General features: G+C 39.2%; 4 protein-coding genes across 10 annotated transcripts in view; 1 reads left to right on the top strand and 3 right to left on the bottom strand.

The window, feature by feature from the left end:
- Positions 1–2,449, bottom strand: part of LOC148425320 (disintegrin and metalloproteinase domain-containing protein 22-like) — a 64,798-nt gene extending 62,349 nt beyond the window's left edge. For all 6 annotated transcript variants that reach the window (XM_088409614.1, XM_088409612.1, XM_088409613.1 and 3 more), the window contains exons 1-2: positions 2,173–2,449; positions 1,807–1,973 (exon numbers count right to left, since the gene is read on the bottom strand). In XM_088409614.1, the coding sequence (XP_088265740.1) occupies positions 1,807–1,973; positions 2,173–2,269 (264 nt within the window). In that variant the 5' untranslated portion in view covers positions 2,270–2,449. The remainder of the gene's footprint in view (positions 1–1,806; positions 1,974–2,172) is intronic.
- Positions 2,450–3,454: 1,005 nt separating this feature from the next.
- LOC148425323 (protein DBF4 homolog A-like) lies at positions 3,455–9,070 on the bottom strand. Of its 2 annotated transcripts, none has more exons than XM_088410883.1 (13): positions 8,771–9,070; positions 8,498–8,620; positions 8,201–8,349; positions 7,719–7,913; positions 7,548–7,598; positions 7,402–7,471; positions 6,579–6,655; positions 6,428–6,473; positions 6,298–6,343; positions 6,090–6,215; positions 5,132–5,237; positions 4,190–4,305; positions 3,455–4,093 (listed from the first exon to the last, which is right to left on the bottom strand). In XM_088410883.1, exons 1-13 carry the CDS (start codon positions 8,775–8,777, stop codon positions 3,511–3,513), a joined length of 1,695 nt encoding a protein of 564 aa, XP_088267009.1. In that variant the 5' UTR covers positions 8,778–9,070; the 3' UTR covers positions 3,455–3,510. The 2 variants fall into 2 exon arrangements, with proteins under 2 accessions (XP_088267009.1, XP_088267010.1); XM_088410884.1 differs by having other exon boundaries at positions 8,761–9,070.
- A 170-nt stretch (positions 9,071–9,240) lies between these two features.
- On the top strand, positions 9,241–13,431 carry LOC148425324 (mitochondrial glutathione transporter SLC25A40-like). The gene is made up of 10 exons (XM_088411610.1): positions 9,241–9,534; positions 9,672–9,779; positions 9,944–10,003; positions 10,091–10,194; positions 10,266–10,333; positions 10,425–10,549; positions 10,630–10,913; positions 12,045–12,126; positions 12,201–12,278; positions 12,347–13,431. The coding sequence occupies exons 2-10, from the start codon at positions 9,677–9,679 to the stop codon at positions 12,478–12,480; spliced, it is 1,038 nt and encodes a 345-aa protein (XP_088267736.1). The 5' UTR covers positions 9,241–9,534; positions 9,672–9,676; the 3' UTR covers positions 12,481–13,431.
- Positions 13,432–13,782: 351 nt separating this feature from the next.
- On the bottom strand, positions 13,783–21,258 carry LOC148425325 (RUN domain-containing protein 3B-like). The gene is made up of 11 exons (XM_088411609.1): positions 21,052–21,258; positions 20,302–20,417; positions 20,089–20,222; positions 19,165–19,250; positions 18,712–18,801; positions 17,667–17,747; positions 17,413–17,587; positions 15,785–15,942; positions 15,120–15,266; positions 14,146–14,249; positions 13,783–14,083 (listed from the first exon to the last, which is right to left on the bottom strand). Exons 1-11 carry the CDS (start codon positions 21,144–21,146, stop codon positions 13,938–13,940), a joined length of 1,332 nt encoding a protein of 443 aa, XP_088267735.1. The 5' UTR covers positions 21,147–21,258; the 3' UTR covers positions 13,783–13,937.
- Positions 21,259–21,614: the final 356 nt, after the last annotated feature.

The raw sequence follows: 21,614 nt of genomic DNA on the forward strand, positions 1-21,614 counted from the left end.
TGAACCCTTGTTTTTTTCCAACATGAAATGGTAGTTAGCAGTGGTTGGGAAGTATAAAAAACATATTTCAATCGTAATTAGTAAAAAAAAAATAAAAATAAAAATAAAAAAAGCTAAACTACTGGTTTAAGTCCTATATTTATATATATATATATATTTATATATATATATATTTATATATATATATATATATATATATATATATATATATATATATATATATATATATATATATATATATATATCAGTCCAGCCTTCTTGTGTGGAGTTTGCATGTTCTCCCCGAGCCCATGGGGGTGTATTGTATTGTATGGTTGTGGATCTCTGTGTGCTGCGACCCAGTTCAGGGTGTACCCCGCCTTCTATAAGCTGGGATAGACACCAGCAGGTCTGGGACTGTCATGATGATAAGTGGCTATAGAAAAAGGATGGATATATATGTTGTGGTAATACATTATGTATTTGATTAAATTTGGGTCTGGGGAGAAGAATCTTTTTTTTTTTTTTAGGCAGATGGGTACTGCTTTCTTGTTTGAGGTGTTAAAAAGGAGACAAAGGGTTAACAACTGCTACCATCTGTAGCCGTGCACAGGCCCACACACATTAAATGACACATGACATGTTTGGCTAATGCTAAGTGGCCTTTTGTTTGAAATGGAGCCATCAGACATTCCGCATCACTAAATCGAGTTGCGGTAACAGCGATCTCGATGGTGGCTGCAGCAAATTGGTTATTATATACTCATAATAGCTCATGCTTTTCGAGTGTTTTCTCACTGAACTATGTTTTGCCTGTACATCAGTTGTCATAGGGGATAATTGCTTTTTTTTAATATATTTTCATAAAGAGCATGCAGAGAAATGAGAATAGCAGACATGTTCAAGTGTTTGGATTTTTTTGTTGTTAATCCACACAAACATGTGACTAGATTCTTTTCAATTATCACCACAATATTTAGAGACTTTCTCACATTTTTGATTTAAATAGAACAATATCAGTTTGGATGTTTTTGCAGTTTAATTATTGAAACTGTCCAGAGAACGTTGTTTTTTATTAACTGTATTTATTTCAACATTTTCAGGTATCATTTATCTGTAGATATGTTTTATTAGTCCTACAAGTTTATTTGGTCAAGTTAAAACAACTGTAAAAAAAGATTCACCCAACACATACCAAAAGACATAAGAAAAGATTTTACTGTCTACCCTTCTCACATATCAGACTACCACGATTTTGTGCAAGCAAATTGCTTACTATAGTGTGAAAGAACTGCTTTCAAGTGTGATTTTCACAGTTAACTGGTTAAAAAAACACGTTATTTATAATTAGAGCTTGAAAAAAAACTACAGCATCTTAAATCTGCCTGATGTATGGTTATCCAAGCGTTGCGACCCTTAGTGGACAAGATATATAATAGCAACTTGTGGAATTTGTATTCGTGTGGAAGTTGTAAAAATGTAGTCGTTTTTTGTTTTGTTTGGGGGGGTTTTTAGGCCGATGATGTCGTAATAGCGCTTAACTAATTATATGAGCTACGCATGCGAGGAAAGAAAATTCTGCTTGGTAATACAGAACATATATATTTTAGGACTGATGAATCATTAATGAGAATGACTGATGATGAGTTAAATCTTTATCGTTTTTTTTTTTTCTCTAAACCGCATCTTTCCTGCAAGGCAGAGATGAGCATCACAGCGCCACATCCATATCGTGTTGATATTTTCATCACGTGTTTGCAGAGGACGAGGGGGATGCCAACGGGTAAACAAGAGCCACATCCACCACCACCGAAGCGCGGCTTGTACCTGCTTGGATGCGGGGCTGCTCGTGACGCGGGTGCTGAACTCATGGTGGCCGATCATGCTGTGGTTGTGTCTGCTGAAGAGCAGGCGGACGGGCACCGTATCCTCCTTCTTCTTGCCCAGCCAGCCTCCCCCTTTACGAGGCGTCTTGACGCTCGGCGAAGCGTCACCTGCACCGGGGAGGGAAGACCACCCATTTTATTATTGCTGAGGACAAAAAGACACGTCCACCCCCGTATGAAAACACCCATTGCTCTTATTCCCCAATTATGGCAAAACATGGAACAGCAATAGGCTGAGGCAGAATGTAAATAAATAAAAGCACGCTAGTGAAATCGTGATACCGATAATAATATTATGATGGATTACCAATAGGGGAATGGGGGTTGCTCTGGTGACCGACGTGCATCAATCCACAGACGCACAAAAGGGAAATCCACCAAGATGCGCGCATCATCATCATCATCCTCCTCGCTAAACTGCAAAACAATGCGGTAATCCAAGCGTGGGCTTCGCTAGGGGATGCTGGAGCCGAGGCTGGTGTGTTTCATGCAGTCCCTGTGATCGGATGCCATCGGGGGCTCGGACGAGACTGAACGCCGAGCGCGTCTGAGCGCACCGAGACACGGTGGTTGTTCCGCGGCGAGGAGGGAGGGAGGGATGGAGGGAGGGGGGAGGGGTGGAACCTATGGAGGCAGGACAGGGGACACCTCCTTAAAACGCATCAATATCCCGCGGATCGCTGACAAACGTCTCATGCATACACATGAGCATGGAGGGGAGCTGCGGCCTTCACACACATACACACACACACATCGGAACCGATGAAGGAGCGACGTTTCTCCAGCTCCTCTCCTCATCTTGGAGGCTTTTTCACGTGTTTTGTTCAGCTTCACATGTCTAGTTGTAGCTTCTTACGCTAGGCCACGGGTGTCGAACTCAAGGCCCGGGGGCCAGAACCGACCCACCACATCATATGTACCCCGCGAAATGCGAATTAGAACTTCAAATTTCTGGCTAAAACACCAAATAAGCATGTTTTCGTCAACTTTTACACATTTTTTTGGTCGCCAGTACCTGTTTTGAGCAGATTTTAGCAGCCTCTGATTCCAAAATGTTTCAAATTTAACTTCACAGTCCAAATGGCCCTCTGACAGAAACTATAACTACAGTGGCGCACGATAAAAATGAGTAAATGAATTCTAGACATTTATTTTTACGGTGTAATGAGTTTAATGTGTTCAAATTTTTACAGCCAAAGTAATTTTTCTGCCTTAAATTATTTTAATCAATATCCATCTTGGACTTAAAAGTATTTCCCAAATAATTTGAGGGAAAATACTAAATTAAATCTACAAAATAGAGCTATGACATTCTGTTAACGTTTGATATCAAATCTCATTAGGAGCCATTTCACGAGTGAGGCCACTGCCATAGTAATGAAGAAGCTACTTTTGACCATTTGTGGGTTACGTTTTTTTTTTCTTTTTAAATAAGGGTTTGTGTGAGGTTTAACTTTCCTAGAAGTGCATGCAATTTTATCAGCGTCATCTCTTCCATCTTGTGTGCTTTGCTGGTCCCTTGAGGTCATCAAATCTGCAGGAAATCCACAACTCATTTCATCAGTGGCATGGAACCGTTGCCTAAGCGGTTGGAGATTTGTCACAATTTTATTGTGTTATTCTTTTCAAATCAGTCATCTACTTTCTATTTTTGGCGTTTATAAGATCTGACTTTCCGCATCACTGCCCTGGGTGAAGAGCTGCTCTGTGAAGAATGCTCTCCATCTAGCTGTGAGACCTTTCCACCGGCTTTCCCGGGTGAGCTCTCGCTCCGTCCAGTCTCTTCTTGTTGATTTGTGACAACAGAGGGGCTTCCCACGTATGACTCACAGCCTGGCTCCTGATGGCTGTGTGAGTTTGTGTGAGGTACTTGCGCTTCAATGTTGACCTTAGGTATTACTAAAAAGCCTGGGGCCACGCTTTCACCACAAGAGGGTACCATTTCTCGTTCAGTTTTCTGAGGGGAGGAAGTCAACAATTGGAGTCTGCGTTGCTGTTCGTGTGAGATAAGTCTTTGGTTTGATTTGTGTGAAATAGTCAAACAGGTCTTGGCATCACTGGGAAGCAGCGGAGCAGAGTGATGGCTTGAAGTGACTTCAAAAGAAAAGCTTTCTTTGAAGGAGTCGGGTGGATGGCTCGTCACCTCCTTAAGTATCTCCGCGGCTCTGACATTGAGTCCCTCCAATGGCCCAATGTCAAGTTGAACAGATGAAACACGGTACTTGGGCCTGATGGGATATCAGGTTTGAAAATCTGTCAGTACATTTAAATTCTTTCAGCGGAATACAGTTTTGAAATAACTGAAAAACATTGAAGAGTCCTACCTTGAAATCAAAGTGTTGAAACGGCGCAAATTGGGGTGCAAGGGGGACACTACTCGGTTCAACACTTTATAAGCATCACTTTTGGAAAAAGCCTGGTGACCTTCACTTCGCAGGTGCTGGGTGAAAGAAAGTCACAAATGATATTATCAGTCCCGTTTAGAGGGTTACGTTTACAATAAGATTTATAGGTATTAACTCCTTCACTGCTAGCCCCATTAAAATGAATTTTTCATGCTGTCAATGGTAGTGAAAGTTCAAGTATCAATGAAAAAAGTTAACATTTGATAACTGGCTGAGGATAGTGCTGAGAAAAAAAAGATAGTCCGGCACTTAATTTTGTGTTGTAAACAATTTTCTAAAGCTAATCCACGTATGAAGTAGAGAAACTAAGAAACAAAGAGACACAGAGACTCTGCATACCAGTACTCTACATGACTTTCAATATAATACAGGACATTCACTTTTTAGGGTCAAACAAAAGACAGGTCACAGAGGTCTTTATATTTTTACATTAAAAGTCACTAATATTAATAGAAAATGGAACTTTAGTGTAATGCTAACTTTAACCAAACAAGGACACAGTATTTATGTTTTAGCCAAACTACAGCAGCTGACATATTGCACATTTCCTGCAGCTTGTCAGAATGAAAGGGAAAGTAACAGACAGAACAAAAAAATAGAACAAACTACAGCCTCTCCAGTCTGTTTGGTCTGATACAGGATGGATTCTTCATTAATGACTCCTTAAAATACAGTAAGTGTTGACTGTGAATTTCTTTGTCTTTGTGCAGCTGTTTTATGTTGTTGTCGTAACAGTAAACCTCTTTTCAAATATGTTTCAGTCACAACTGTCATCATGGTAAAAATGACATTTGAAATAACTCGAATCTGAAGTGGTTGTGATTTAGTTGAGAGCCCAGTGTTGGTGCTTATTAGACTTACTGTCATCAAGTTTCCATATTTGGCATTGCAGCACTCACAGTAGCCACCTTCTTTCTTGTCTTTGTTCTTCTTTTGACCGGCAGCTTGTTCTTCAGCTTTGGCACTTCTTGGGGTAAATTATACAAATTATTAGGGTTGGGCAACTAATCAATTTTATTTGCATGAACAAACAAGACACAAAACCCAGAGATTTTTTTTTCTGGGCTGTCCCTTTTCATAGAGTGATATGTAATTTTCAAAGCAGTGATTTAACAAAATATTAGCAACTTTTGACCAGTTAGGAACAAATTGATGTATGACCGCTTATTTTATCATGCCCCAATTATTTTTTCTTAATTTAGGGGAATTGCCTTAAATTCATGCTGGAAGAAAATGTCAGATGTTAGCTTTCAAGGCGTGTTAAAAGAAAGCGAGAAGAAATGTTTTTTTTAAGAGCGATTTTTTTTAAAGAGCGATTTAAAAGCAACGAGGGTCTGCGCGGAACTAACAAACAGAGGCAGGCTATTCCAGAGCCTTGGAGCGGGTGCTGCAAAGGCTCGGTCACCACAAGTCTTTAGCCTAGTCTTGGGCGGACCCAGCAGCAGCTGGCCAGCAGAGCAGAGGGCTCAAACTGGGGTTTGTTTAATGAAGGAGCTTGGACTGGCTCTTTGGGCTGTGTTTCATTCTCTTGAGGGTGTTTATGAGATTGTTTACGGTGTCACGCTAAAGTGGCGGAGAATTTACCTCTGACTTCCCTGGACCAATTAAACTTGGTCCTGAACAAACCGCACAAACCATAACTGATGAAAGTTTTTAAGGATGCAGGCTTGAATGATACGAGGTCGCTGTACACACACAGACTGTGCGCATAATGTGGGAGCTATACTAAGAATGACATCGAGCAACAATGCTCACAGGACAGTTTGAGGGAAGGGAGTGTTCTTTACACTTTTTATTAGCCTCATTTAAGTCGCCATACCTGTTCCCTCGCTGTTTTTTCCCAGCAGGGTCTTTACCATCAACCAGGAATGGACAATGAGGAGCAAGCGTCTTTAGATTCAACTCAGGCATGTTTGTCATGGTGACGTACATTGGACGATAATGCCTGAAGATAAAATGTCAATACATTAAAAATGTGCTTTTGAGAGGCGATTATGAAGTGGATGCGAGATTTTATGTCCTCTAACCTGCTTGAATCTTCAACCTTGATGAATGGTTTTCGGATCCTCCCATCTGTGTAAAAACTGACTTTGAGTACATATTTACACACATCAAACAATTCCTCAAAATAATACAGGTACGGCACAACTTATTCACCTTGGGATTTCTGACAGGTGAGTTGTATTATTGTTGTGGCTTTCACCTATAATACATTGAATGCAAAAGTTTTCAAATATTGAATATATGAATATAAATATACTAATGCTTATAAGTACTGCATGATGAACTGCTGATTGTGTAAACTTACTGTTGTTTTGACTGCAGTCGCCATTGGACAGTGGCTTGCAATGTGCTTTTTTTCCTTCTCAATATACAGCAACACATCTGCAAATGCAGCACAAATCAGATGTGAGCTCGTGCACAACACAAAAACACAATTATTATCACAAATTTCGAAGCCAAATGGACCAAATGTGGCCCAATGTGAAATTCAACTTACCGGTAAATTCTCAGAGGGAATATGTCTCTGTGGTTCAAAAATTAATAATGATAACTTGGAATAACTTCAAACTGAAGAATGCCATGTACTGATTTATATTGTGCTAGTGGAAAACAAAATTAATAAGCAAAACCCATTATCAACGATATTTTTTAGGGGGTGGCTATTTTGCAATTTGCAATCGAATGAAAATGAGCTCACATGTTCTCATGGTTCATGTAACCAATCATGCCTCACCTGCTTTCAGAGTTTGGTCATGTGATGTTCGAAAGCTGAGCCATGATAGGTAATTATCCAAGCCTAGAGCACATATGATGTCTTTTTCAGCCGACAGCAAGTGGCAAAATGACTTCCCTCTGAGATGGATAAGAATGAGTGGATTTTTTGCTTAAAGCATATTTCACAAACACAGTAATAATCAGAAGACCTTGTTTAGACTATTAGGGACACATAGAACATATTTTGTAAAGAACAAATTTTGACCTGACTTCCCCTTTAAACATTAATAAAACATTGCTTTCGTTTTTAAATCAGAATTTATGAGTCAACACATAAAAAAAAGTCACTTGCGGTTTCACCACATAATTTATGTAACATATATATTTACATATTATCTGTAATGTAAACACACCATCAATGTAGAAGATTTTTACACCCCACTTCAGAGCATTTGACAGAATCTTGTTGGGCTGCAAAACGTCCTAAAAAGAGATTCTATCAGCAAGTAAATCTCAAGAGCTCATAAAAATGCTACTTAAATGTAGATGACCAACAAACCTTTTCTTTCACAGCTTTTTCTACTAGAGCTCTCCCATGTCTTGTGATACTCTGCAAAGCAAAAAAAAACAAACAAAAAAAAACTTTAAAAAGACCGGTAAGGATGCTGAATCAAAGAACGAGTTCATAAAAACAATATCAGCACTTTGGAAGCAATCCAAGTGAGCTCACCATGTCTTGACCCCGAGAACTGCCCTTGTTGCTACGACAGTCCGGTTGCAGTGGATTAGATTGAGGGCAAGGTGAACTCTGTCTGGATTGCAGGTAGGGGAGCGAAGAGTCTTGTCTCAGGCACTGCGCATATTTAGTTTCCCTTTTGCTAGAAACAAGATAGTTGATGTCTTTGCTGAAGAACTTGTCGACAACCTGGGATGACAACGAGAAAATGTATTCAAATGTTAGATGTAATTAATGTAATTAATTCAAGGATGAAGTGTTTTTATTTTACTATATTTATAAAACTTCAAAGTTACAATGTCTGTGTTGTTTTTCGCTAGCATGTGCAGCAATCTAACAATAATACACAAGAAGGCTCACTAAGATATTGTCAACATTGTTTCTTAACATTCAATCCTGGGTTTATGGCCTAGAAATGATACTGTAATTACGACTTGAACTAGGTTCGTGATGTTGAGGTCTGTTTGGGGACGCACCCCTCCAAGATCTTTTATATCTCTCTCCAAATGCTCTGCAGTTCTGTTGGACGGCAGGTCAAGATAGAAGACTTTCCCAGACAGAGGCTTCAAGACTGCCAGATGGGACTTGACTGACGACCTACTATCACCAATTTTGCCAGCTTTTCCTGAAAATTCAATAAGGGACAGGGTGAAAAAAGGTGAGCTTTCTGTTATTGCAAACTCGGATATTGACCCACTGTTTTGATGTAATGGGACGAGCTACACAATGTTACCAGAATAACCCTATTTTTTTCAAAATTTTTTAAAAAGTACCTTTACACGCAGGTTGTCGCCGCGTGCTTTGTGCCATCGTTTTATTCTCTTTTTGGGAGCCTAGTTGTATGTGTTCGCCCGCTGCACGTCGACATTCCTGAGCCATGCACTGTCTTTTAACACCTGTGTGTTGTTTTTACACAAAATGAAAAAAAATACAAACTATCAGTTTAAATATCCAAAGTAGGTTCCATTTTATTACAGGTCGTAATTTTAACCATGCTATGAGAGGCAAATGTGTACACCTGAAGTAATGAACTCACCTCTACTCACCTCGCATTTTTATGGTCTCACTGACTCAGCTGAGCTATTTTGACATTTTATGAAGTGGCACCTATCTTCAGTAATTGGAATTTGGTTGAGTTCGATTATTTTTTATTCAGAAAGTTTAACACTCGACGTTCTACTTGACTTTCATTTCCCGCTTTATCAACGTAATCGTAACGGAAATCAGGTTGCCATGTCTGAAAAGTAAGCGCCTTAGGCCGTCAATTCGAAACCACGTCAAAGTTTTGCCTAAAACATACCTATTGCTAGCATCTCGTATTTTTATGATACTTTTTTGTATTTCAAAAATGACGACAGTAAATTTATTCCCCTATTTTCACGACTCTACTGTACGGAGTAATGTTTCGTAATGGTAATCGAAAATTTGGCAACCACGGGCATATGTAAATTAAATGACGTGTTCGAATGTGATGTTTCGACATGAAAAAAAAATATTATCACTGTTCTTCAAAGACACGCCAACGAGCAATAGTTATCCATATAGGATTGAGTAGCGTGTGTGTATATATGCATATATACATTTGTGTGAAACGCTTTAGTTCCATTTTTTGCGAATCTGCGAAAGGGAAAGGGAAACTAATGTTATGAAATGTTTCATCACGTAATGTTATGGACTTGAACGAGTAAATCTCGAGCACGTGTTTCGAAGAAATTTCTTTTGGGGGATTTGTAGAACAGCCCTGCGTTCTACGTGGAGATGTTTATGTTAAACCAAGCAAGGATTTGTTTATGATAAAGTGTTTTGAAAGGTAAGAACGTATTATTGGCTTCATATAGCCACAGGGTACCAACTACGGTCATTTCTATTGTAAAGAAATAAATATAATTTACATGAGTAGATTCCATCCATAAGTAGATTTTAACAGTAATTTCTTGTGTACTCGAGGAAACATGAGCGGTCAACGTCCCTCCACACCAGCCAACGATAATGGCATTACTCCAATTCAACAAATGGTGGCGTCCTGCTCCGGTGCATTGCTCACTTCACTCTTTGGTGAGACTTGTACTCATTATACTGTTTTGCATTCATCCTATCAAAAAACCTTTCACTATGGGTGATGTGGATTATGGGGCCACTCAGAGTGTGGGGCATAGGCCGCCAGTTGCCCACCCTTTCTGTAGAAAATGTACAATACATTAAATTTACCTTTTCCCCAGTGACACCTTTAGATGTTGTGAAGATCAGACTTCAAGCACAGAAAAATCCTTTCCCTAAAGGTAAATTAAAATAACATTTTGCCTAACAACTGTTTTTGTAACAAATGTGACCAAAATGTGCTAATTTATTTTTCTTTCACTGCTTAGGAAAATGCTTTGTCTATTGCAACGGCCTAATGGACCACATTTGTGTGTGCATGAATGGCAACAAGGCCTGGTATAAAGCACAAGGACACTTCAATGGCACGGCGGTAAATACGTACAAATCCTAATGCGTCACAGAGCAGTCATGATCAGGTTGTAATATTGTGTGCTACGACAGGACGCATTTGTCAAAATCGTACGTACCGAAGGAATCCGGTCCTTATGGAGTGGTCTACCTCCAACTCTGTGAGTATGAACCTGGTCATTTCTTTTCAGTGTCATCCAGATTTCACTATATTAAATGGATCAATGTTATTGCTTTTTTTCCTCACTCCAGTGTGATGGCCGTGCCAGCTACCATCATCTACTTCACCTGTTACGACCAGCTCCGTTCAAAACTCAAGGTCAAGATGGGTCAACACGAGCAGTTCGCCCCTATGTTGGCGGGAGCTGCTGCCAGAGGTTTAATTTGACACTTTTATGAATAATGATAAAAGGTTTGTCTGGCGCAAACACAACACTGCCATCTGTTCCTCCACCAGTGGGCGCAGCCTCTGTGATCAGTCCAATCGAGCTTCTGCGCACCAAAAAGCAGTCGGAGAAGCTGTCGTACAGGGAACTGAGAAATTGCGTGCGCACAGCTGTGGAGGCGGAAGGCTGGCTGTCGTTGTGGCGAGGCCTGGGACCCACGCTGCTTCGGGATGTGCCCTTCTCTGCCATGTACTGGTACAACTATGAGCGTGGTAAACGGTGGCTGTGCCAGCGCTATGGCACCAAGGAGCCCACCTTTCCCATGACCTTTGTGTCTGGCGCAACATCGGGCACGGTGAGAACATTGGACAGGAACTGACATATGGAATTGACATACTAAATGAGCACTTACATAGATACGAAATTTATTTAGCTATTTTCAGCAGTAACAAGCTATTATTTGATTCCTACTTAAATTAATAACTGTATTTTTTTCATGTGCAATTAATAGATCTAAAAACACATTTTGTCACATGCTGTCAACTGAAAATGACAGATGGAATCATGTGTCATGCAACAACCAATCACGGCTCAGCTTTTGAATGTCACATGACCAAACCTAAAAAAACAGATGAGCCTGCCTGGTCATTACCCAAGCCTTGAATACGTGACAAAATTTTCAGTCAACAGCAAGTGGAAAAACGTGTTTGTAAATGTATTAATTTTACAAGAAAAAAATAATTTAGAAATAATTAATTATAGACAAATTACCTTTTTACTGCTGAAAATTGGCAAATATTCGAATGTTAAGTCATGCCTGTTTCTTTGACTTTCTGCTATTAATATGCAAAAGATCATACCATCAGTCTTGATTTAAAAATGATTGTTCACACTACCAGTAGCTAGAGTTTGTTATCTATGTCATGTCCAATGTCAAATTCATGTCATATAAAATGCTACCCACAAGCCATTCTCAACAAATCTCTTGCACACTAATCTGCCTCTGCCTTACTACATGCATAAATAATTCTTTGCACTACATGATATTTGCACTATATTATTAGCACCATTGTTTTTGTAGTTGTTTTTTTTTTTGTTGCTATTCTCATTGCTATTTATTGCCTGAACATGAAATGTAGTCTGTTACTCGGGGAGTGAACGAAATAAGAATTTCATTGTGTGGTATAATAATACTATACATACGATAGTAAAACTCTGGAATCTTGGTAGACATTTCATTTCCCATTTTCAATGCTGATTCAGCAGTAAAGCCACAGTACACTATTTTAAGTACTATGCATTTCACCTTTGGAACTGATTGACTAAAATGTGTGGAATTATAAATTCTACAGCATAATTCATTCACTATAACCTAATGAAACTAGATTATTTTTTAAATCTATTCCTGACAATGGGAGTGAATAAGTTAAATTATTGAGATGCTTCTGTATATTTATCGGTAAGCGTCCCAATTTTTTTTTTCCAGATTGCATCCATTCTTACGTTGCCGTTTGATGTGGTGAAAACGAGAAGGCAGGTGGAACTCGGGGAGCTGCAAGCGATGAATTGTAAATATGGCCTCAATGTCATTGTTTTCTCTTGAATGTGAATCATTTCACGCATGATTATTTCTGTGCGGCAGTATCACATAAGGCGTCCTCCACGATCACTGTGATGAAGAAGATTGTGGCGCAGCACGGCGTTAAAGGCTTGTTTGCAGGTTAGCATCACATTTGGCTAATATTTTGTCATTCAAAACTTTTTCTTACCCACTCTTCTCCCCGGCAGGTTTCCTCCCTCGAGTGATCAAAGTGGCGCCGGCCTGCGCTATCATGATCAGCACCTACGAGATGGGGAAGGATTTTTTTCGCAAGCATAACCAGGATCGCGTACTTGGACCTCTGCATACCAATAATACCTGAAATGTAATGGGTTGGCATCCTAAAAAACTGAGCTGGGAGATTATCAAAAGTATATTGTAGTATTTATGATTTAATATTCCATTATCAAGCTAATCTTTTTTGCACTACGTGAAATACAGTGAACCCCTTGCTGCAAATAATGGCCCAATCCTAAAGTGGGTTTCTAATCCCATAAAGATGCTTTAATATGGTAGCGAAACACTAAAATGAAGACGATCATAAAACATCAAATCCTTGATTATAGCACACAAGATATTCATGAAACCATGCTACATAAATGACAAGAGAGACCTGCTTTGAATTTCACTTTTGACTGTACATGGTGCATTCAAGGACCACCGACAGAACAGGTCAAACACATGTCATCAAATGTCATCAGAGTGCTACTTTTACTGCTTTGACCTCAGTGGTAACATTAAACTGACACGTTTTTCTGAACAAAAAATGAGAATTCAAAATCAGGAATAAGCAGGGGTTCTGTGTATATCAATTCCATTTATGAGTACTTATATATTTTCTTAAAACCGCTGCATGTACACTGTGCCTAGTATGATAACTAAGGCTGAATTTTGACCAGTTGCAAAGGTTAAAGAATCCAAATACATGTATTCTTAAAATACAGAATATACTTTATTTGGATAGGAAAATATCTGACTGGTATGAACTCCCATTTCCATACCGGTGTTGTACCAAGCAGAATAATCAAATTCAAATGAGGATAAGTATTATTGAAAATAAAGAGATTCATGGATCTTCCATAAAGCTGTGTGATACTACAGATATAGCCCAATCGCCTGTCACTAGTGTAAAGCTTTACTTCCTCTTTTACAACCTGTGCTTGTGCCAAATAGTCCTCACTGAATGAAAAATGTGATTCAAACGTTTTTAATGTGAAATGTGCCATAATCTGACATTTTTCTTCCTCCGAATAAAGTTTATTCAAAATGAAGGATAAAAGGCCATATAACATTTGTATGTGTGCAAATGAATGAGAAACTCAAAGCAAACAGTTGAGCTCCACAGCCTGCAGGCCGGACTTTCACAGTCACCACAAGCCAAAATGAATTACAGTACTGCATTGCGCTCTAATAATTAAAGGGAACACACGTCTGAGTAAACTCAAGGCAGATTATCAATCATAACGGTCATGACCTGAGAACAAAATACAAAATTATACACGACACTAATACACAAAGGCACAGAAACACCTGAGAACTAAAAAAAAAAAAAAAAAAGTCTCAAAACTGATGCGGTAATAAATTTGAAAAGTGCGCATACCTTCGGGAACAATTAGTGACAATGAAGAGACCAACTCTTTTAATGTTGGCACATGAAATAGGCTTTTCAATACAAAACATTCAAGTACTTCACCTGCGGTGAGCTCATTCAAACAGCATGCTAAAATAGTGTAAGCGCACACTAAAGCACGCCGACAAAATGGCTGGTTGAGTTGGGCCTTAAGTGGGAGTGAAGCCCGGGCTGCTAACCTCAGCGGCGGGACTGGCCAGACACTCGTTGGACCTCAGACTGGCCAGAGACCTGAAACTGTTTACGGAGGTCAGAGATCCGCACAATCCTCGAAGGGAAGGAGTCTGCTCTTTTCCTGCGGGGCGAAAAGAAATTTAAAAAGAGGAAGGTTTTACTGGCGATGTTTGGAAAGTGTACCTTGGCGGGGCCAGTGCGGTTTGGCGTCTAGCGTTAGGGTGCGTGACGGTTCGAGGGAAGTCTGGGATAGGCTCATGTCCGAAGGAAGGTTGCGGAGGCTCTTGCTGCACAGCAAGCAAAGGATTGCACAATTCAAGAAAGTGAAAATGCAAAGTATTTTTGATCTATTTTCTCATATTTCAATGACGCCAGTTGATTTTAAAGTCCTCCTCGGATTAAAATTTGGACCAATATTTTTCCAAAAAAATGTGACTCAAGATGCTCCTTTATATAATATTCATCTATACACATATACAGGTCTGGAAATTGGCAAGTGAAGGGCCCGATCTTGTCAAGTATAGTTAAAATCAAACAATTTGCTTATAAATGGCGGCGTATTTTTTTAATTATTAAAAGGCATTCTCTTTTTCTAATTAAAAGGCATTCTCTGACAATAAAACGTCTTCAACTCATTTCGTCATTATTGCTTGGCACCAAATTGCCACTAGATGGTGCCAAAGCAATAATTTCAAATGAGGTCTTTGGGTTTGCGCACTAAACGGACATAATTCATCATTCATTACATTATCTTAATCCAAGCGTAACAAAACGTTTTCCTCCGAGGGCTGCATACACAAAGTAGAAAGACGTAAGGTCCAATTTTTTTTTTTGCTTACCAAACGTAAATCAATCAAGCAAGCAATTACACTTGGTCTTTATAATGTAGTTATTAAAAAGAAAACTGATATGTCTGAGCCTTCTGTTCAAACGTCTAATGTTTCTGCTGATCAATCTTTATAACTTTTTAAATAGCATTGCGAGCCATGTCAAAATGTTTTTTTTTCCTCCCAAATTGCAGTTTTTGCAATCTAAAAATTAGAGCACATTCTACTCCAAAGCGATGTCAGTTTGAATATGACTAATTTTTCCTCTCTACCAGTTATAATATAGCTCCTTTAAAATAAATAAATGAATAAATAAATCCCTTGACATACTCCTCCCACTGTCCGGGGCTCTTTCTGTACAGCAGCGTGTCCAAGGCAACGGCGTTGGCATCCAAAGCGTCAGGAGATGGCCACTGATTAGTCAGGTGGGCTGTCAGCTCCTGTCGTGACCGCAAGTCATTGTTCTTCAACACTGTCCTGAACACACAAGATGAAAATCTTTCACCAGAGAAGTTTAGTAAATCGATATTTCAAACTCACACCGCATGTACCGTAGTTCCTCATCAGTTATTAAATAGCCTGTTGCTGGGCGACAAAATAAATACATTCAATTATCATTCAATAATCATTCACAGTCTACAAAGCAATGTGTCGCTGTTATTCTTAGATTGAGTGGGTTAAGCCTAATCAGTCTTTGATTTGCGCTTGAGTCCTATGACATTCGAATAAATGCGACCTCATTTGCATGTAATCACAGTGAGAGTGCTGCTTCAGCTCCAAGAGTCGTGACACATCTTCAATAGACGGATTTAGGCGCCTATATTGAATTCATTACCACACAAGAGAAAAGAGGGCTTTTTCCTAATTCAATCGCTTGAAATTGGAAACGTGGACACACGCACATGCACACGCGCACACACTCCACGGTGTGCTAAATGTCAAGCTCAAAGCAGCCAGCACAAGATGACTAGGCCACCCCACCTCCACAAACTCACAGTTGATCCTGCAGTTCCAAAATGATGAACTCCAGCTGCTCCTTCTCCAGCGAGTGTGACAGGTGCGTGTCCACCAGGCTCCGCTCCAGAGTTTTGTGGTGCGACGACGCTTCAGCCAGCTGTGCTTCGCGCAGACGTACCAGGTCCTCCAGGTAAGCCTGTCGTGAAAACCAGACAAGAAATCAGGATTTGCTTGCTTGCTGCAGTCGAGCGTAAAGAAAATGCAAAGGCAGGATTTTGCTTGACTCATGCTTATGCTCAGGTTGTGGATTTTTTTTTTTTGGGGGGGGGGGGTGTAAATTGCTGCAAAATGGCATCTTGGTGTGGTGAGGAACTATGTTGAAGTAAATTGAGTGGCATTTAGACAAAAATAGTGCTTTTCCACCTTTTTTTTTGCATCTTGGTGCCAAGGGACAATGTTAAAGTAAATTGATGTATGGTACTGTATTTAGACAAAAGTAGTGCACAGGATGCAGAAGATTTTATCACTTGGAAATTCTTCTCCTTTGCCCATGGGATGTGTACAATGCTTTTTGAACTGTCATGACTTTCAGTTCACAGCCATTACTTTTCAAGAGTAAATTGCGTGGATTTTTTAGTTTAAGACCATTTGTTTTCGAAGGTGTTTATAAAATTTTGACTTACTGTAATATACTGTAATATTAACATAATGCTTTAGGATGTGGATGATGCTTTATGACCTGTAATGACGTTCATTTTAAAACGGTGTATATTTTTAGTTAATAGTGAGAATTCCTTTCACCTGTTAGTTAGTTTGGGAATTTGAATTGGAAGGTGTTTCCAAATGTTTGACTGCCATTGTAATATTAACTCATTCAATGCCAGGGACGTATTGTCACTTTTTTTTTTTTTTTTTTTTAGGAGTCCAGTCTAGTCCCAGATACTAAACTCATTCATTGATAAGGGTGTATTTTCATGTTTATTTAAGTATCGATGAAAGACTTAAGTATCTGAAAATTAATGTCCTTAACGTACTTAAGCATCAAAATAATACTTAAATATCTGAAATTTAATGTCCAGACTCTTCAAAAATGTAAAACTACATCCCTGGCATTGAATGAGTTAAGTACCGATTGAATGTCTGGACTCTTGGAAAAAAAATAAAATAAATGTCACTGGCATTGAATGAGTTCAGTGATGGGATGTATTATGATGTGGATGATGCTTTATGACCCGCAAAGGCTTTCAGTTAAAAACTGAGTATTTTTTTTCATTTTTTTAGTTAATAGCGAGAGTTGTTTCGCGCTCTTAATTAGCTTGAAACCATTTAGATTGGAAGACGGATCCAAGTTTTCGAGTTTTACGGTATACACAATACATCAGTGATCTGTTTTGTGGTTGGTTTCGTGAAATTAAATAATACATGACTTTTTATATACATTTAAATGTACACAATCAGTTAAATAAATAACTGCCAGGTATTAGGGGGTCTAGGAATACCGTAGGTATGTAAAAGTGGCAGAAAACTCACAGATATGAACATTTTTTTCCAAAACGTATGCATGGCCAAACGGATGATCAGAGAGTGGCCATGGCCATCCCTGGCCACCTTTTAGCTCCGCCCCTGCAGCGCTAATGCATTTTTTTTCCTCTAAGTTGAAACGCACCTTCTGCTCCAGCGCCATGCGATATTTCAGTTCAAAGCGCTTGCACTTGCTGACTAAGTTGCTCTGCTCGGTGAAGATGGAGGCGGCCGTGGCCATCTTGTCCGGGGTGCTGTGCTCGCTGCCGCTGCTGCCTAAGGTGCGCATCTCCTCTTCGTCGCTGCTGATGCTCTCGCCGCTGCAATAGAGGGGAGCCGCGCCCGACACTTGGTCAGCGCGCATTTTGCAAAGTTGCTCACCTGCGCTGATACACATACCTCTGAGTGAACTTTAAGTAAGGCGTGTAATCGATGACCGAGGGGCCGCTGGTGTCCAGACCTTCGCCTTTCAGGCAGAAACTACAGAGATAAGATGAGCGGGGGAGAACATCAGATTTTCTTTTTTTTTTTTTTTTTTAACAGCAGCTCCTCCCACTGTCTTGTCAGGCTGAGTAATCTAACACTGGATTTATTCATTCCTCTAATTATCTAATTCAGTGGTTCTCAAATGGGGGTAGCGGTACCCCTGGGGCTACTTGAAGGAACTCCAGGGGGTACTCGAGATTTTAAATCAAACATTATTATAATTATTGAGTTAAAACAAATTTTATGTTCAGTAGGTTATTGAATTTCATTATTTTTAAATCCCCCATACGAGAATAGTTTGACCCAACTTGTAAGTTGTCACCTCTCGTTACCTGTCAAGTTAATGATTTCTTTTTGTGAACACATATCTAATGTAATCCCAAAAGAGGACACTAAATTGAATATTTTTCTGTCGACAATATTTATTTATAATTATTTCTTTTGAGAAAAGGTCTCACACTCTATGTTGATTATGTGGACAAAAAATGGTAATTAAGTTAATTATTTATTTTTGTGAAAAGATGTCTACTGTAATCCCAAAAAATGGCACTTCAATATTTTTCCGTGGACAAATATTTATTTATAATTATGTATTTTGGAGAAAAGGTCCGACACTTTATGAAAATTGTGTGGAAAAATATTTATCAAAAATGATGTTTTTTATTCTTTTTTTTTTCTTTTTATATTAGATCTTTTCAAGAAATCACTTTGTATGTTCAAGAAATCACTTTATGTTGACTGTCTGTGGACCAATACAAATGAAGTTTGAAGAGTTCTATAATTTAATAAATCAAACACTGATGGCATGTTTTAAGTTTTTTTTTTTTTCTAAAAATGCTGTGCACTGGTTGAGCGGTGCTAGGATGAAAACAAATTTCACAGAGGGTACGTCAATGAAAAAACTTTGAGAATCACTGATCTAATTGACAGCAGTACTAAAGTAGAAAAGCATCAATACCTGAAGTCGATGGTGTTGAGTCCAATGAGCGTGTCTGCCAGAAGCCCCGCCTCCTCCCCCAGCATGATCGCCCCGTCCTCATAAAACCTCCTGCAAGCAGGTTTGCACATTATAGCTGCTTATTTCTAACAGCACAAACTGAGCTTTGAGTGGAGTGACCTCTATGCAACAATATTTGTGCGCTAAATTAGGTATGCTTACATGATTAAGAAGACATAAATAATAAACATTTTGTTTGATAGATAATAATAATCAGATCTCCACATGTCAAAACCAAAAAAAGTTAAATGAATACCTATATACAGTATATATATATATATATATATATATATATATATATATATATATATATATATATATATATATATATTATATATATATAAAACGCTTAATTGTACAGAGAATCCAGGAAAAAACTTGTGTTCCGTGAATTTATAAACTACAGACTCAAACCTGGTAGTTCTAATGTCCCTCAGAGCGGATGAAATGTATTCAGATAGTCTCTTTTCCATCAGAACCACTCGGATCCAAGCTCGACCCTAATGGGACAAAAAAAAAATGGGAGGGTTGGCTGTGCAAACCGACATATTCAGACAAACAAAAGTAGTTGAATGGATGAACAGTGAACAACGTGTATGTGTTGGGTTACTGTATTTCACTGTAATACGACGTTTTCAAATTGTTGACTCACAGATTTATTTCTCATGTGATCTCTCTGAAGCAAAATCAGTGACAAGTGTGGTCAGTCTCAAGACTTTGAATCATAGTTCCCTCTTTTTGTCTTAAATCCTGCCCTGAAATTTCCACTTTTATTTTGGCCACTGAGTCCACACGCTTCATTATATCATCCACAATTTACTGTATGCTGTTTCTGTCAATAGTTGTCATGATATGATACCATCATAAAATTTGTCAAGTCTTATTTTAAATGCCAATATCTACAGACTGGAGAGTGGAGATGATGAATATGTTTTAAGCAGCTGCCTTGATCACTCACAGATGGTATTTTTGTGTTTATATTGACCACTAAGTCTAAATGCACACGTCTCTGCTTTATTACTGATAAGCCCGCATTTGAATGGATTCATTTTGTTAAGTAATATTTTAAACCAAATGATAAATATCATAATAGTATCATAATCTGAATACTTCTTTTTTTAACATTGATTTCCAACCTTGAGTCATTAGAGAACTCATGTGTGAGGGCTAACTCCATAGTATTATCAAAGCAATGTTGCAGCTATTGTTTGTTTTATCAGGTGAAATTGGGTCAACCAAGCATTCCTTTGTGGCCTCTATTTACTTCTAAGTGGATAATGCAAAGTAGGCTAAAAATGCCTGATTATGGGCCCTTTAGGATTCAAAATTGACTCTCACCTTTGCTTTGGATGACCGAACATTCTCCATGCTTTCAATGCTTCGAATGCAATTGTGAGGGACTTTGCTGCTGGCGGCTTTGACAAAATCCCAGAAACTCCGAGAACTCTCATAGCCGAACCATGTTGTCTGACCTGAGAGAAAACCATACAGGAGATGTTTGCATTGTCACCTCATTTTGTGTGTGTTGTTTTTTTATTTTTATTTTTTAACCTTTCAACCGGTGGTTGAGGATATGCTCCAGGATGGACACAAAGTTGACTAACTCTGCAGAGGAGTCATCCATGCTCTCAAAACAGGAGCGGTCCAGCAGAGTCTTGACTGAAAACCTGGAGGAGTATGAAAAAAAAAAGAGATTTTGGCAGGGCACTCCAAATAAATTCACTTCAGTTTCCAATCCAAAAACATGCATGTTAGGTTGAATGAAGATTAGAATTCCCATTGGTGTGAATGTTTATTGACACAGTTACAGGAAATGAATGGAAGTTAGCGTTTGTCTCAATAACGCAGCTGGCCCGTCTTCTCATTTTGCAATAGGCAGACTGTCTAATCAGATTGTACCTAATTAGGCAGAAGGGAAATTCAATGAACTATTGTGTGTATGTCCAAGTTGTTTGTAGACCTCCATCAACTAAATGATCTGACTCCTTCTTTTTCGTTGCCTAGCAGCATTGTTTGCAATTCACACAAAAAAACACTCACAAATGTCACCTCATTTCCACCAGAATCTAGCACCAGCAGATGGGCTAGCAAAACATGATGTCTCAAGATCTTTTTTTAAGTGAATGAGAGAGCTGCCACAAAAGAAAAAAAAAACATGCCAGCTGAAGGAAGCTTTAAAACAAATCGCCACATCCAGCTGCAATGGTGGCGGAAATAAGCGTCAAGCACAGGTGCTGTTTTGATTGCGATAAGATGACGATGGTAATGACAAGGAGGAGAATGGTCATGATGGGGACCTACCGGCACACGGTGAGAAGGTTCCTCCTCTCTACCGCCGCGCTCCTGCCCGCAGTCCGCTTGCGGCTGACGTGCTGCCCAGCGCCAAAAGACGCCATGGCCAGCACGAGGTCAGGCTGCCTGCCGGAGGCGGAGCGCACAACACGCAGCGGTCAAACAGTTATTCTCCTGCAGGAGAACTACTGAGATTGCCGACGTCACAATGCATGGATGGACGGGGGCTCGAACCGGAATTAGAATCAAGTTACAATAGAGGAGGAACAAGACCATTTCCGGTCAAGAATTTCGCTATCGAACCTCAGTGGAATAAAGTGTTATGTTCCGCTCTCTTCCCACTCCGACAGCACAATATAAGATGAACTTTAATTAATATATTGTCAAAGTTATATATTGCTTTGTCTTTTGTCTTGATGAGTCACTTTTTAATGATTGGACATTAAAGTATTTTCAAATGCCGCCTTATTGTGAAGAGCACACTGTTCACGGAAAAGCAGAAGGCGTACCGACTACACTCACCATGCGGGCATAGACTTGTTGCAGAAGTTAACCATTGTGCAGTATTTTGA

Source organism: Hippichthys cyanospilos, chromosome 3 (genome assembly GCF_059441005.1).
Source record: "Hippichthys cyanospilos isolate Australia breed blue-spotted pipefish chromosome 3, RoL_Hcya_1.0, whole genome shotgun sequence".
In the NCBI taxonomy this organism is placed as follows: domain Eukaryota; kingdom Metazoa; phylum Chordata; class Actinopteri; order Syngnathiformes; family Syngnathidae; genus Hippichthys; species Hippichthys cyanospilos.